Here is a 17,533-nt window from a genome sequence, read left to right on the forward strand (position 1 = left end):
TTTTTTTTTTTTTTTTTTTTTTTTGCGGTACGCGGGCCTCTCACTGTGGTGGCCTTGCCCGTTGCGGAGCACAGGCTCCAGACGCACAGGCTCAGCGGCTATGGTCACAGACCCACGGCATGTGGGATCTTCCCGGACCGGGGCACGAACCTGTGTCCCCTGCATCGGCAGGCGGACTCTCAACCACTGCACCACCAGGGAAGCCCTAGCCATTGGTATTTTGATAGGGATTGAATTGAATCTGTAGATTGCCTTGGATAATAGTAACAATATTAATTCTGCATATTTCTTTTTTGCACATAATATATCTTTGAGATATCTCCATATCAGTCCACAGAGAGCTTCAGAAGTCTCATCTTGGCCCTCACAAATCTCTACAAGCCTCTATCCATCTGTGTGTCCTGCACACATCTTTTCTTTACCAATCTTTGGTAGTGTCCAACTCTCTTTACATCTTCACTCAGAGCCTCACTTCTAGACTACCTTGGACTTCTATAGAAAATACAGTTCCTAAGTCAAATCCTTAGACTCCCTCTGACACATAATCTAGCATCTTACAAACTCCCTAGTTGAACTAACCCCCTCCTCTCCTACTGCAGTTTCAACTTATTCCTATCATCTACCTACCTACCTACCTACCTACCAATCTACCTGCTTATCTATGTAATGCTTGTCAGGCATCTAATCTGAGCAAAACTCCATGTTTAATTTGATGATGAATGCTTAGTGTCCTTACTGCTCAGCAGTTTTCAGTTTAAATGAAGCCTGTAAATAGAAACTTGGACATAGGAGTCAGAAGGGTAGCTGGTTGAATGAGTCATGAGGCCCCAAAATGGAACTGTCCAGGAGGTTAGGCTCCAAAACTAAACACTAGTCCTCAGGGAAGCATTCACTGCCCATCCCAACCTTGAATTGATGTATTATTGGGTTTGGCTTTCCCAGAAAGATACTGAGCCTGATATGAAAGCATTGTACTTCCTCTGAAGGGGATTTTAGACTCGCTGCTCTTTTCCAACAAGTCTTTTCTAACCTGAGTAGAGGCAGGTTGTTTGACCCACTAGTTTGCTTGAAATAGAACTGCAATAAGCACCTTCCCCCCCCACCCCAAAAAGAGAGAAAGAAATAGGCCTGAAATAGATGCATGCAAAGGAACTGGAGGAAATGCTGTTCCTGGTTATTTATTCAGAGATGTATTCAGTCTTTGGACACAGGAGGGTGGTATAGGCAATTTTTCTTGAGGGAAGGGCTTCCTTCTTAGTGGTGGTCTAGAATGGCTTCTGCCAACAAGGAACAGAAAACCAAAGAGGTCCTGAAATTCTCAGCCTGTAATCTGGAACTTTTAGTCCCTTTTGGAGAAGTTCTGACTAACAAAGGCCCTTGGGGGAGGGGAGGCAGTGCAAAGGTTGGTATTCACAGGCCACAGCAGAGAATAATTCCATGATACATTTCCTCTACGTCCTACATTGTGAATCAGCAGGACTATGCTTTGGTCTTCATTCATTCATTCATTCATTCACCATTTAGTTATTTAATCATTTAAAAAATATTTGTTGAATTCCAAGCACTGTTCTAGGTGCTAGAGATACAGCAATGAACAAAACAGTCTCTACCTTCATGGAGCTTACACTTTATAAAGGGAGAAAATAAGCCAATAAACCAATAATTATATAAAATTTCAGGGCTAGAAAGAAAAGCAGGATAATGGAATAGAGAGTGATGGTGTGGTTCAGTTTTAGAGAGGGTGGTCAGGGATGGACTCCTTTTGAAGAGATGTAATTAGAGCTAAACTTCTAGATAGCTAGGAGAAAAGTCCTCAGGCAGAGTCAAATTCTTAACCCTATGTCTGATTTTCCCCATAAAATGCCACCCCCACAACCACACAGTTATATGCAACTTTATTCTTTAACTTAAGCTAATCACTCATCACCCTTTCCTCAGAGTACCCCACTTGGGACCAACTCCAGGCCTGCCACAACTTTGGCAAGGCTGTTGAAATTTTAAAACCACCAATGCTTTATTTTAAGTTACAACTGAAAACAAGTCATAGACTTTTGAGTTTTAAGGAAGTTTAAGGACTTGTTTGAGGTCATACGATTACCAAGAAGCAGAGGCTGGATTTACATCCAAAAGTTTTAGCTTTTCTTCCACTGCTTATTTCACTTTGCCATGAGCTTCTCAAGGCATTGTGGGGGCACAGCAGCACACGCAAGTATCAGCCATTTTAGGTGAACATGAGTTCACAGGTAGCTCTTCCTAAGGTCCAGTGTTTAGAATAAGGGAGGTGACAGTTTCACCATACTCCCCATTGTCACTCCCACCTGGATATGTGTTCTGAGGGATGTGTGGACAAACTGACAAGCAACCAGCCTGGGGAGGGGACTGTAAACCATGCCATAAGTGGAAAAGCTTAAAGAAATGGTCATGTTTATCTTGGAAAACAAGTGTGTGTGTATGTGTGTGTGTGTGTGTGTGTGTGTAAGGTGGGCATTCAGGAGGAATAAGAGTTTGAACCCATGATAGATGTCTTCAAACACTTAAGAAGACTATTGCTTAGAAAGATAGACCTTTTTTGCATTGCCCAGAGGATAGCACTCTAACAAATGGACAGAAACCATAGTATAGTGAATTTTAGCTCAAAATGAATAATGGCTTTGGAAGCTTCAGGGTGAGTTCTTTTTTGTTACTGAAAATATTCCAGTGGCTGCTGAACAAAACTCATCAGAGAGAGTGGAGAAAAAAAGGTGGGCTTTGGAAATAGATCTCAGTTTAAACCTTGCAATTGCTACCTCCTACTTGTATGTCTATGAGCAAATGATGTAAACATTCTTAACCTTAGTTTTCTACTCTTTAAAATAACAATAACAATTACTTCTTTTCGGGCTTCTGGGAAGAATTAAATAAAATGACATGTTGAAAAACCTAGCACCGTGCTCGCCCAAAGTAGATGGTTCCTCCTCCCCCTCCACTCCCCCTACCCCATCACATATACTGTAGAGAGAATTCCTACAAAGGGAGGTTGGAAGGAAATAACCTTTTTTTTCCCATTTCAAGTATGAAATTCTATGATTTGTTCTATAATCATCAGCAACAACTTTATTCATTATCTGATTGTGCTTAGGATATTTTACTGTATGACATTGAAATTGTGTGTTTGTGACTCTTTTCCCTACTAGACTGTAAGTTTCCCGAGAGGCTCTCTGTACCCCTTAGCTGTCAAAATAACTGCTTATTGAATTTAACTGATTTGGGAGGTGTGGTGATCTCTGTGCTGAATAACTGAACTATCCAAGAGTTCCTGTCCTCAAGGAACTGATTCTCCTAAATAGAGCTGACATTCATGAATGTGCAAGAGCATCTAGTCATATACGTAACCAAGAACATGAACAGACAGGATTCAATATCTTCAGGCTGCCTGTGGCAAATATCAGGGATTATCAGGTGGCTGAGGTGGGAGTTGGATGGCAAATAAGCGAGTAGCAGTAGGGGTCAGGACAAAATGTGGAGCATTCCTTGGGTGTGCTTCCTGACAGAAGTGGGGCTTTGGGAGCTGTTTGAACCATGAGGGGCAAAGAACAACCAGGTATTGGCTTTTCCCTGAGAGAAGGCAAATATTTAAGACCTAGATATCTTATACCTGGGTGGCAGGCCACTGGGACTCCAGTCAGGACATTGAAACAGTTTATTCCTGTGACCCAGGAGACATCATGTCAGATGCTATTGGAAGGTGGAACATGTGTCACCTAGTGGAATTTATACAGCATAGTGTTGAAAAACATAGGCTTTAGAGCCAGACTGGGTTGGGTTTGCATCTGGGCGCTACTACTGACTAGCCATGTGACCTTGGGCAAGTTATTTAAACACTATGCCTCAGTCTCCTCACCTGTAAAATAAGGAAGATAATAGTATCTTCCTCATAGGGTTGTTGTGAGAATTAAAATAATTAATATATGTAAAGGGCTTAGAACAGTGCTCAGAGTAAGCACTCTATAAGTGTTAACTATTATTTTATTATTATCGAATGAGGGCCCTTTGGATCCTGAGAAATATACTGGATGCTTATAGTAATTTCAATGTGAATTTGGGAACATTTATATTCCAGACTATCTCATGGAGTGATTAGCTCCTCAGCAGTGGCTGTGATAGAAATAGTGATAACATCTGGCTCAAAGAGATGAAAGAACTTTCCACCAACTGAGATTGTCCCAAAGACTAACAGGTTGTCTTAGGAGAGAGGAACCTCACCATTGTTGTATGTGTTGGACCTAAAACTGGATGAGGATGTTGCAGAAAAGATTGAAGGATGGAATTGGGGTTTTGCTATACCAAGAGATTCTGTGATTCCTTGATACTTAGCAGAAGGGCTGCCTTTGAGGTTGGGGCAGTGCTTTTTTATTTTTTAACTTTTTATTTTATATTGAAGTATAGTTGATTAACAATGTTGTGTTAGTTTCACGTGTACAGCAAAGTGATTCAGTTATACATATACGTGTATTTATTCTTTTTCTAATTATTTTCCCAATTAGGTTATTACAGAATATTGAGCAGAGTTCCCTGTGCTATACGGTAGATCCTTGTTGGTTATCCTTTTTTTTAGACATCCAGAATAAATTTTAATAAAACTATTAAAGTGACTATTAATGTTATTCCAGTATATGCCAAACTGATCACTAAGATGTTGATAGCTTTTCTACATTAGTTTGCTAAGGCAGCCACAACAAAGTACTACAGACTGGGTGATTAAACAACAGAAATGTATATTCTCACAGTTCTGAGCCTGAGATCAAGGTGTTGGCAGGGTTGGTTTCTTTCAAGGCCTCTCTCCGTGGCTTGCAGATGGCCGCCTTCTTGCTTTGTGTTCATATGGTCAGCTCTCTGTGGGTACACCTGTTGGTGGGGCAGTGCTTCTTGAAATGTGGGAGCCTCATCTAATTTTTTGAAATTGTGAACAGAGTTGAATGGTCACCTTATGCAGAAAGCTAACCGCAAATAGGCTGGGATCAAATGTCATGTTCCAAAGTCTAAAATCTCTCAGAAGTACTTTCGAGATTCAAGAAATAAGAGTTTCGGTTTCTGCTCTGCCAGCAATTAGTTGTGTAATCTTGTGTAGCTTACTTTCATTCTCTGGGCTTCAGTTTCCTAACCTAGAACATGAGGGTTTAGAGTACATTTTCTCCGAGGTCTCATCATGTCTTGCCTTCTGTGGTTGGAAGATATAATCCTCTGAGAAGAAACAAGTGGATGAAGGAGACATTCGTGCATTCAACAGATGTTTATGAAGCACCTGCTACGTGTCAGGCAAAGGACACCAGATTGACAAAGCATTGTATACCATGCTGCAGAATTTCCCTTAAAGGCAGTGGGGAGCCATGGAAGGCCTTTGAGCAGAGGAGCTGTATAACCCAGGGTTCAGCTGCAGAAATTAAATTGGTCTAGTTTTTTCAGCAGAGTTTTAATATAGAAAGTTGGGTGCTTACAAAATTTGTTGAAGGGCTGAAGGGGCAAGGTTTAGACTGGGCCTCCAGGAATGACTCCCAGAACACCACCACAGGAGCTGTTTTTCTGCCACGAGCAGGAAGGTGAGGCATCAGGAGTTTTGGGAACACTCCACCTGATTTGAAATCTAGGAATTAGGAATCTGCCACTGCCTTAACTATTTTTTTTAACATCTTTATTGGGGTATAATTGCCTTACAATGGTGTGTTAGTTTCTGCTTTATAACAAAGTGAATCAGTTATACATATACATATGTTCCCATATCTCTTCCCTCTTGCGTCTCCCTCCCTCCCCCCTCCCTATCCCACCCCTCCAGGCGGTCACAAAGCACCGAGCTGATCTCCCTGTGCGATGAGGCTGCTTCCCACTAGCTATCTACCTTACGTTTGGTAGTATATATATGTCTATGCCTCTTTCTCGCTTTGTCACAGCTCACCCTTCCCCCTCCCCATATCCTCAAGTCCGTTCTCTAGTAGATCTGTGGCTTTATTCCTGTCTTACCCCTAGGTTCTTCATGACATTTTTTTCCCTTAAATTCCATATATATGTGTTAGCATACGGTATTTGTCTTTCTCTTTCTGACTTACTTCACTCTGTATGACAGACTCTAGGTCTATCCACCTCATTACAAATACCTCGATTTCATTTCTTTTTAGGGCTGAGTAATATTCCATCATATATATGTGCCACATCTTCTTTATCCATTGATCCGAAGATGGGCAGTTAGGTTGTTTCCATCTCCGGGCTGTTGTAAATAGAGCTGCAATGAACATTTTGGTACATGACTCTTTGAGAATTATGGTTTTCTCAGGGTATATGCCCAGTAGTGGGATTGCTGAGTCATATGGTAGTTCTATTTGTAGTTTTTTAAAGAACCTCCATACTGTTCTCCATAGTGGCTGTACCAATTCACATTCCCACCAGCAGTGCAAGAGTGTTCCCTTTTGTCCACACCCTCTCCAGCATTTATTGTTTGTAGATTTTTTGATGATGGCCATTCTGACTGGTGTGAGATGATATCTCATTATAGTTTTGATTTGCATTTCTCTAATGATTAATGATGTTGAGCATTCTTTCATGTGTTTGTTGGCAGTCTGTATATCTTCTTTGGAGAAATGTCTATTTAGGTCTTCTGCCCATTTTTTGGATTGGGTTGTTTGTTTTTTTGTTATTGAGCTGCATGAGCTGCTTGTAAATTTTGGAGATTAATCCTTTGTCAGTTGCTTCATTTGCAAATATTTTCTCCCATTCTGAGGGTTGTCTTTTGGTCTTGTGTATGGTTTCCTTTGCTGTGCTGCCTTAACTATTGACTAGAGTAACATTATGCCTTCCAAGTCCTCAGTGGCAAAATAAATAAATAAATAAATAAATAAATAAATAAATAATTTAAAAAGTCTCATTCCCTGCTTGTACAAAGACACAAAGCCAGTGTCCAGATACTGGGACCTATGGAAATGAAGCACGGCTGCAGAAAACCCTAAACCCCCACCACTCTACCTGCCATCAGAAACAGCAGAAGTATGGTTTCTGCATTATCACTTTTCTTCCAAATATTGTGCATATGCATATGATTGGCAGAAATAAATAACATCCAGAGCACTGGATGTAAAGGAGTCTGAGAAATGACAGGTTGTTGTTGTTGTTGTAGTTTTTGGTTTTTAGCTTTTCAGCAATATAGGGAGGCAGGCTAGAAGGGGGGTGCATGGATCCACAGCAACCAATATATAGTATCCACCATAGAATTGATAAGAGCAGAACTGCTTTTGAAATAGATAATTTGTTCAGGAGAGTAGAAGCTGAATTGGGGAGAGAGAGCTGCACAAGAGACCACAGTACTGGCAGCAGGGAGAGAGAGCGAGGATACATTCCTTAAGGAGAAAGAGAATCATCAAGACTTAGAGACTGGTTGGCTAGTAGCAAGGTGAGGGAGAAGCAAGACCTATGAATATCTCCTTGGTTTTAGGCTAGTTCTGTGTGTGACATTCCTAAGGGACAGGGATCTCAGGGGAAGGAGGAAGCTGGCAGGGGTGGGAGAAGGTGACTTCACTTTTGGACTTATCAAGTCTGAGATTCTTGTGAGATATTCAGGAGGAGATGTCCAGAAGGCAGCTGGAGATTCATCTCTGGAGTTCAAGAGAGCTACCTAGGAGTTATCAGCAGAGAGTTATAAGCTCCCTGCAGGCAAGGACTTATATCTGTTTTATTCCCCCACTGGTGTCCTGTAACTTTGTTGAAAGGAGGTATATCAGTGTGTAATGTAGGTGGTAGGTAGTTAAAGCCTTGGGAATGGATAGGTCCATCATTCAGTGCAAGTATGGAATGAGAAGAAAAGGGGGCTGAGATTAGAAGGACCTTGAGAAATCATGCCCTTAATGACTAAATGAAGAACCCAAGCAGGAAGTAAAGACAATATAACCAGACAGGTCATGTGGATGGTGTCCCCAAGGCAAATGGAGCATTTCAGGAAGGAGGAAGGCATCAATGGAGTCAAGAGGGAGAAAATTCAGGGAAGATAAAGATGGAAAATTGACCATGAGATATAGCAACAAGTTGGTCATTTGTTTATATTCACAAGAAGTTGCAGTTTCTTATGGGATGATGGGAGTGAAAGTCAGGCTGCAGTGGGTTGAAGGGTCAATAGATGGTGATGTGGAGAAAGGCTAAGATTGCACTTTCAAAGGCAAGGAGAAAGATTCTAATTGTTTACATTATGGTACTGTCCTGATCACCAGTATCTGTCTCAACATAATCTAGAAGAGTGGCTTTCAAACTATGTTGACCATTGCCTGCTGTAAGAAATATATTTTACATCACAACCTAGAACATTTATATTTATATGTAAATAAAACAAAAGCTTCAATAAACAGTATTTATCCTAACTATATGGGTATTTCATATAAATGAAATCATATAAAAGCCTTTTGTGTCTAGCTTCTTTCACTTAGCATATTTTTAAAGTTCACCTATGTTTTAGCATATAACAGTACTTCAGGTTTTTTATGGCTGAATAATATTCCATTGTGTGCATATACCATATTTTGTTTATCCATTCACCAGGTGATGGACATTTGAGTTCTTTCTATCTTTTGGCTATTGTGAACAATGCTGTTATTCATGTTCATGTACAAGTTTTTGTGTGGGCATGTTTTCATTTCCCTTAGGTATATACCTAAGGGTGGAATTGTTGGGTCAAATGGTAACTCCATGTTTAAGTTTTTGAGGAACTGCTAGCCAAAGTGGCTTCATCATTTTACATTCCCACAGCAGTGTTATGAAGGTTCCAATTTTTCCACATCCTTCCCAACACTTATTATCTAGCTTTTTGATTATAGCCATCCTAGCATGTGTAAAGTGGTGTCCCATTACAAATACGCTATAGTAAATATCCTTCATTTGCATTTCTTGCATTTGATTTGCATTTTCCTGATGACTAATATATTGAGCATCTTTCCATGTGCTTATTGACTGTTTCTTTGGAGAAATGCTATTCAGATCCTTTGCCAATTTTTAAATTGAGTTATTTTTCTTTATATAATTGAGTTGTAAGAGCTCTTTATGTATTCTAGATACAAGCCCCCTTATCAGATATATAATTTGCAAGTATTTTCTTCCATTCTGTGGATTCTCTTTTCATACTCTTGATAGTGTCCTTCAAAGCACAGAAGTTTTTTAATGTTGATCAAGTCCAATTTATCTATTTTTTTTTCTTTTGTTGCTTGTGCTTTTCATGGCATATCTAAGAAACCATTACCAAATCCAAGGTCACAAAGATATACCCCATTCTCCCCCTTTTGTTAAACTTAGCCACAATATCATTTACAATTAATAGTGATTCCTTAATATTATCAGGTGGTTCAAATTCCCATTTATCTCATAAATGTCACAAATGTGTGTGTGTATGCACACATACACAAGTTCCACCTGAATCAATCACACTTTTTTTCTCCCTATTTACTTGCTAAAAAACCTCCTGTAGTTTTTTATGGTCTGTATCCCCGTATTCCAATTTAATATGTTTTTCTGTCTCCTGTGTGGCCTATAAATTGATAGCTGGATCTAGAAGCTTGATCTGATTCAGGATTTTTTGTTGTTTTGGCACAAATCATTCATAGGTGATGTGATGAGTCAAAATTTTAAAGTGAACGTTTCTTTAGGTTTTATTCTATCTTGTAAGGCTAGGGGCCATTTTGCTTATGACCTGCATTCACTCAGAATTTCCAGTCACGTAGTTAAAATGGGTGACTGTCCTAGACTCAAAGATTTCTAGAGAATAGAGAGCAATTCTCATTCCTCTTCGAGTCTATAGTATGCTAGAAATTCCAGAAATTAATTTGTTCTATCCCTGGATAATCTAGTTTCTTGCCCCTCTCCACCAATATCTATGTGTTCATGTTTACAGTCCTAGAATGTAAGAGTAAGAAGGGCCCTTAGAGATCTTCCGTATAAGTTAGTCCTGGATTTTTGAGGGCCAAGGAGCCTGCTGTATTTTCTTTCTTTTTCTGAGGTGAGGGTTCAGAGGTTTCACTGAATTCTCAGATAGGTCTAAGTCCTCATGTGGCAGAAGGGAGATGGAGGCCCATAGAGGGGAATGGAGTTGCCCAAAAGTCATACAGCAAGCTTGAGGTAGGGCTAGGAGTAAATCTGAAAACTTCCTTTCTCTAGTCCAGGGCTTTTCCCCAAGTTTCGGACACCAGGTCACCAACACAGAACAGGGCAGTGATTTCAAGCAGACTGCAAGTTTTGTAGAGGGTTTTCCACTGCAAAGCTGTCTTCTCTTCCTAGTACCCAGTATGCTGGAAGAGTGCAAGCTGTAATAGTGTAAAGAAACCATAAGTAGGAAAGGAAATCTGACCTGCAAGTGCAGAGATATCAGAGAAAGACAAACATAATTGGATTTTGGATAATTTGTTGAGTGTCCTTGTGGTTCTGTACACAGCACTGATTTGCTGAACTTATATAGCTAATTGTGAGTCGCCTATAAATACTTAGACAGTGGCCTAAAGGCATCGTTCCTTCCTCCTTGGCCCAGGCTCCAAAGTGGCTGCAAAGGATTCCTTTTTCCCCCGTTCCTTTTCCCTCCTCCCCACCCTTTTTCCTTCCTTTCCTCCACCGTTCTCTTTCTTCATCGTCGTATCCCCCTATTTCTTCTTTCTCCTTCCCATCTTTCCTTTTCTTTTCCTCCTGCTTCTCATGGTCTTCTCCTCATTTCCTCCTCCCTCCCTGCCATGCCCTCTCCCCTTTGGCCCCTTATGTCCGATCCCTCCCTCTTTCCCAATCCTTTCCCTCCTCTCTCCCCTCATCTGCATCAACCCATCCACAACATGCTCCCCACCCCCACGCTAGAACTGGCAGCCAGGGCCTCCAGCTGGGCTGGATGAAGCGGGCCTGCTGGGGGAACCGTGGGTTCTCCGATTGGCTGCCGCGGGTAGCACGCCAGCTCAAGTACCTCCCCCCAGCGAGTAAACGCGCCTCTGCGGCACCTGCTATTGGCCGGCGGGCCTGTCAGCAGCCTGGGTTGTGCCTCACGCAGGCGCCGGCAGTCGCTCGGAGAATAAAAACGTAGTCTTCGCATTGGGGGGTGGGGAGAGGAGAGGAAGAGAGCCAGCGAGGCAGGGATCGAGAGAGTGGCTGGCAGCCGGGAGCTCCGCGAGCAGAGAGAGCGTAGGAAAGCGAGCGAATTAGGAGTAGGGGAGACCGAGACTGACCGGTAGCCAGCCAGGCAGGTGGACTGACGCACCCCCGGACAGACAGACTGAGCAGGCGCCGGAGAACCTCGCTGTGGTTCCCCCCGCCTTTCCCTTTGAAAGCCAGGATTTTGCCTTTTCCGTGGCGCCCGAGAGAGAATGCTGGACTCTGCCGACTTCAGCGCAAGCTAAGATTTCTCAGCTAGGGAAGAAGGATCAGCTCAGTTCTGAGAAGGGGGGAAGCAAGCACCCCTGTCCCCATTCCCCCTTCCCCCCCTCCCATATCAAACTCGGGCGCCAAACCCAGCCCTTCCCCAACCACCCGACTTCCTCCTCTCCTTTCTAGCATGGTGGCTGTATGGACAGTCTGACAGAACAGAGACTGACATCTCCCAATCTGCCGGCCCCCCATCTGGAACACTACAGTGTTCTGCATTGCACCATGACCCTGGATGTGCAAACTGTAGTCGTTTTTGCCGTGATTGTAGTCCTCCTGCTTGTAAATGTCATACTCATGTTTTTCCTGGGAACGCGCTGAATGGAGTCCAGCCACCTGAGCTGTTTCGAACTCTCGTTTTGATTTCATCCCGAGAACCTCCAAGAAAAAAAAAAAAAAGAAAGAAAATAAAAAAAAAGAGAGAGAGAGAGACAGAGACAGAGACAGAGACAGGGAAAGAGAGGGAGAGAAAGAGCAAGCTTTCTTACTCAGGGGGGAAAGCGTTTTGAGCTTCAACATGGCCTCGCTGTGATATGTATGACGTTGGTATATTATCTCTCCCTAAATCTTTTGTTATGTCTTGTCTTTTAAGTATGCCTGTGAGTGTAGTTGCTTATTGCTTGAGTAAACTGTTGATAAAGAAATGCTTTCTATTTATGTGTGCATGTGTGTGTGTGCATTCTCCACCTATGTGACGTTCATGAAGCAAGCTCTGTGTCCTTATACAATGGCTTTGCTGATTGTGGTGTCTTGTCAATTCGTTTTCTTTAAAACTACCTTTAAATTCCATCACAGAATTTCAGTCAAAATTTCTCTCTTGCCATCAGAAGCGCATTTGGGTTTGTTTGGGGCAAGGGGGGTTGTGGGAAGAGTATGATGAATTTCTGGCATCTTAGGGAAAACAGTATTGCACTAGATGTTTAGAGGGAAAAATTGATGCAAGGAATGAATTTAGGGAGAATGATTCTTCAGTCTCGAATGAGAAGTGAGAATTTGGGAAGTGATGTGGTGGGGTGCGTTGTGCTGGCAGTTGGTGACTGTGTTCTCTGAATCTTAATTTGCTGTACAGGGTTTACAATTTCCAATTTGGAAAGAAGCCACCTTTAAAACATTTTTTAAATCATTAAATGTCAATTTCTTTGGAATCATGGGATGGGGTATAAAAGCGTTCTCTGATCTTTATGAATTAGCAAGAGAAGACATTGACAGTAACTGTTTGGTTCTTTTTCCCAAAGATTGTACCTGTGAATTTGAGTTTGGGGATTTTCTCTGTATGTCCTCCAAAAAACAACAAAAGCCAGCTCTCTACCTACCTTGGGAATAATGTATTTAGATATGCCTCTTTGGGGTAATCTCATTTGCAAAGATGTTCTTGAACTACATTTTAAATAGAACTTGCTAGTGCTAATGAGAAAGTGGTTTTGTTTGCTTCCTTGTTTGTTCTTTAAAATCAGAAGTCTTTCTAATTAGAAGGTTTCCATGACAAAATGAAAGTATGTATCATGCTAAATTGAGAGTTTTGAGCACCCCCCCAAAAAGAAGTCTGGATGGAATGGGATGAAAGCTCTGGAAAACATGAGCTAGAAGCAGCATTCCAATTTGACACTTATTTGCATGTGTGTATCTGGTGGTAGTGGTGGTGGTTGCTGTTAATATTGCTACTGTTATTATTTGTATACTTCTGTTTCCCCTAAGAAAGCTCTTGGCAAAGCCAGGAAAATAATTGTCTCTGATGCCAGTGTGCATAATACCCCTCACCCCCCACCCACTGATGTAGGCAGGTCTTCTTCATTCTGTTTCTTACCTGACTTGAAAGAGTGCCAATTATGTCTCATGTAGCAATGAATCAGGGCACATACACATCCACACACATGTTCCCTCTACACCCATGTGGGCGGCTGTTCATGAGTGATGTGCAAATCTGCTGGCATTGTGCTCTCAAGTTCCATGTGCTGTTGTTCAGACTCTTTGGAAATGACTTTGAAGGCTGTGAAGGGGGCTCTTGAAATTGTCCTGACCTCAGGACCCAAAGAGTATTGTTTTATGGCTTTAGAAGAGGTTTTGAGCCTCAGGGTGTGCTCTCAATGGTTCTGTGTGGGTGAGCAACTGATTTTTTAATTCAGTTGGTACCATGGTGTAAGCATGATCTGGGAAGTCTGCTGGCATTCACTCTTATTATTTACTCTTTAGTCCCTTTGTGGGAGCCCCTGGGTTGAACTAAGAACTTGTTTTTTGCAAAGAGAATCTAGTGAGTCCCTTTCCCCATCCCTCCCTGCATTTGCTCCAACAGTATTGTCTAAAGTAAACTGATATTTTAGCTGGGCACTTTGTTTTGAGACAGTGTTGGAGAGTGAGGAAAGGCTCTAGGATGGGCAGCTGCAGACCTTGGTCCTCTCTGTTCAGTGACTGTTTGACATTGAGCAATTTTTTCCTCCTCAGTAAGTTTGGGATTCCCTATAACACTGGCATTTGGGGATGGTTGGGCTATGTTCTTGCCTTCTGTGATTTTGGGTGTCCATAGGCAGTTGAAATCAGAGGCTGGTGAACTGGAAAGACAAGTGAAAGGCAAATGAAATGTTAATTAAGGGGTGATGGGAGTGGGGAGGGAGGAAATATCTGTTTGCTGGTAACTGGAGAAACTTAAGTTTTATCTAAGAGATTTTTTACCTAGTTACGTGGGAAGAAAACTGGACTACAACAATAGAATGCTTTTTGATTTTTTCCCCCAAGGGGGAAAGGGTTCTCCAAGGCTGGTCTTTGAGCCAGGTTTATGACAAATTATGTGTCATGAAATGCCACAGCCTTCACCTCTGGGTGCCTGACAGACCCTTGGCAGAAAGCCTTTGGGAATGTATGTGTGTAGGTTGTGTGACAGTATGTACGTGGGTGTGTGTGCACACCCTACTCTGTGTGTGTATGTGGGAGGGTGAGGGGTGCACACTCCTGAATGTGGATGGGGGTTGGTTGTGCTAGGAATGAGGAAAAACAGCAGTTTCACAGTTCTGAAAGGCCTCCTTGTGCTATGGCCTATAAGGATTTGACTGGTGCCAGGATGGATGAGTGTCCCCCATACCAGCTTTCCCCCTACCACACACAGCTTCAGAGTAAAGGGGTGGCTTGAAAGAGCCCTTTCATCAGTAATTTAGTTTGTGAAATGGGTAAATATTTTTCAAATTAACTTATTTCTAGGCAAATAAGGGGACGCTGCTAGCCAGATGGCAGGCCACCCTAGAGCAGCTGAAAGGGAGTTTAGGGAGTAGAGAGCAGGGTGACGTTTTACTTGTGTGAATCCTAAAGGTTTGGCATTTCTACTTCAGACTTGTGAGGGTATGCAAAAAGAGAAAAGAGTGGGAGAAAATGAAAAATGCAGCTGAGAGGAGTGGAACACTCTGCATTTTGACTTTTTTTTCCTTTCCTGCCTCTTCATCTTCCCCCTTCTAAGACTTTCCTACCTCCCTTGATATAGCCTCCTCTCTCTCCCCGACCATCCCTACTGTAAGTGGGTTAGAAGGAAGAGGGCTTTTCCTCTCTGATGTGACCCAACTATTCCTGACAAAGTTCCTTGTTCCCTTTCCTCCTCTCTGACTCCTTTGTAGAGGATAACTTTTTGCTACCAGCTCAAGAATTTTGGCTCCCAGCTCCCCACTAGGGGATTCAATAAAATGTCCTCAACCAGTATCCTAGCAACTCCTGCATCACTCAGCTCCTGCTGAGCTCCAGAGCCCACACTTTAAATGTCCAGGCACCAACGCCTCTGGAGCAAGGGGGGAGCTGGCAAGCAGGACTTGAAGAGGTGCTTTTGGGGAGGGGACAAATAAAGAGCAAGATCCTCATTGCCTGCAAAGGCCTAGAAAACATATCCACAGAAGGCCTACAGAGCTTAGCTGCATCCCAGCCATGGGACTGTTTATTGGAAGGCTCCTGGGTTCAAATCCCTCTATAATCACCGCCTTCTCCTTAAGATTAAATGAGCCATTTCACAGCCTAGCTTTACTGCAAGGAGGTCTGCAGGCCCTGAAAAATATTTTTGTCTAACCATGCCTTTTGGCTGACACAGGGAGACGTGAAGGGATAGCGTGGTGGGAACAAACTGAGCAGTGCTTTACCCCCCACTGAGACAGCCTCTATCTGTCAGAACCTGTAACATCTGCCTCTGCACTGTGCCCCAGTTTTGTTTGTGGCTAGAGAACCCTGCCCAGCCCAGCTGCAGTGTGGAATTTGCTTTTTTTTTGTTGTTTTATTTTTGTTGTTGTTGTTTCTATGTTGCTGGTCTCTGAATAGTTTCCAGCTGAGATGGCTGGGCAAATTGGAGAGGGCAGTTTGATTATTGGTTTGGTGAACAGGGCTTGGGCCCTGACTCAGATTTTCTCATCCACTTGTATGTTTGTGTGTGTGTTTGTGTGTGTGTGAGTGTGTGAGTGTGTGTGTGAGTGTGTGATTAAGTTGCTAGGGACCTGAGGGATCCCAGTGAGCCTTTGGGTGAGGTGCTCTTCTGCCCTATGGTGAGGCCCAGACTGAGAGTGCTTGGCTGTGATCAGAGAAAACACTCTGGCAGTTGCAGGGATGCTGCTAAAGCATGTCCTTCTTTTTGCCTCTGTTTGCCATCTTGGCCTCTGCTCTCCTTGGCCTGTGGAGTACTTGCTCTGGACAGAGACATGATTGGGAATTGAGCCTGTTCTCCAAAAATAACTGCCTCCTCAGAAGACCTCCCACAGACCATCTGGCTTCAGTCCCAGTGGCTTTGCCCCAAGAAGTGGGATGGAGGTGGGGAATCTTAGACTCTTGAGCTCTTATTTCTAGCTCTGCAACTTGTTTAGGCCAACTGAGTCTCTGGCTTTCCTGGAATCCTTGATCAAAGCTTAGCTCTTCTCATGTCTACCCAGAGTATTTCCTGTCATTAGGTGGGTATAGATACTCAAGAGTATTTGGTATGGTGCTTTGCCCTGGCACCAAAGTACTGAATGGAAAAGCTAGAAGGGGGGAGGGTCTAGTGGAGAGAGAAGACTCAGGAAACAGTCCAGTAATGACAATACTAATAATCCCTTGTCAGTGCATGGGCCTATAGGGTTTACAGAGCAATTCCATATCTTTTCTAATTTTGAGCATCACATCAGCCTTGTGAAGTGGATAGGGATACATGTTATTCCTGGTTTTACAGATGAGAGAAGTAAAAGAGAGATTGGTGGGATGGGACAGTGGGTCTGCCTTTCAAATGGAGAGTGGGAGAGAGTCATAGTTGATCGTTCCCAGCTAGTGTGAAGCTGAATGGAGTCAGGTGGAAGGGGAAGAGTGTGAGTCACCCCTGAAGTCATACTAACTTCCTCAGCTACTTGCTTTCATTTTTAGTGCTTTTTCATACCTTTCCTTTATATAGCAATTTTGCACAGAATTCTTTATTCAATAAAATGTTGCCTTTTAATCTTGAATATACATCAAATAGTTCCCTTTAGTCTTATGAAAACTCACTATTTGGGATCTTCAAGGAGAAAGGCAGTGTGAATTGGTGAAGTCTAAAATACAGAATGTTTTGAAGGAACTACAGTTTTCATACAATTGTCCTTCCTTTTAAAGAACTCTAATTTTTCTATATATATATTTTAAATGTGCTGCCCAGAACTGATCATGCTACTCCAGGTGCCACCTGATCAGGATCAAGTACAAAAGGACTTTGATCTGTCTGTGAAATATTTAATATTGCAGTCTTCTACTGGTTCTCAATCCTCAGTGAACATACAGATCAGCTGGAGAGTTTTTAAGTACCCATGCCAAGTCTCCACTCTGGGAGATTCTGATTTAATTATCACGGGATTGGTCCCAGGCAGCTTTTTTAAAAAAATTATATTTAAGGCTCCCAAGATGATTCAAACATACAGCCAGGGTTAAGAGCCTTTTGGGCTGTAGGCACAAAGCCTTTGCTGTCTAGTCCAGTCCTCCGTGCTGTTGTGAAGTTGGCCTTTTGAACCAAACTTCAGGCTTTTTTGAACCAAACTCATTGAATTTTGTTTGGTTGATCCATTACTCTAGCCCTTTATGGTTTTTTAAAATTTTGCTTCATTGTGCCAAAACTTAGCAGTTCCTTCTAGCATTGCATCAGTTAAGCTTATTTTTTTGGTTGGTCTATTCTAGCTTTTGGCATTTT

At 42.4% G+C, this 17,533-nt stretch overlaps 1 protein-coding gene across 4 annotated transcripts in view; it reads left to right on the forward strand.

Moving 5' to 3' along the window:
• The window catches only part of ARHGEF9 (Cdc42 guanine nucleotide exchange factor 9), a 217,100-nt gene that overhangs the window by 13,810 nt on the left and 185,757 nt on the right, over nt 1-17,533 (forward strand). Inside the window, exon 1 of one of the 4 annotated variants that reach the window (XM_029241367.1) lies at nt 11,817-11,940. The exons of 2 other annotated variants lie outside the window; for them this stretch is intronic. In XM_029241367.1, the coding sequence (XP_029097200.1) occupies nt 11,932-11,940 (9 nt within the window). In that variant the 5' untranslated portion in view covers nt 11,817-11,931. Of the gene's footprint in view, nt 1-11,816; nt 11,941-17,533 lie in introns of those variants that run through there. One more of the 4 variants, XM_029241368.1, reaches the window with a different exon arrangement.

This window comes from Monodon monoceros, unplaced genomic scaffold (genome assembly GCF_005190385.1).
Source record: "Monodon monoceros isolate NGI ecotype Baffin Bay Population unplaced genomic scaffold, NGI_Narwhal_1 Super_Scaffold_22, whole genome shotgun sequence".
Lineage (NCBI taxonomy): Eukaryota > Metazoa > Chordata > Mammalia > Artiodactyla > Monodontidae > Monodon > Monodon monoceros.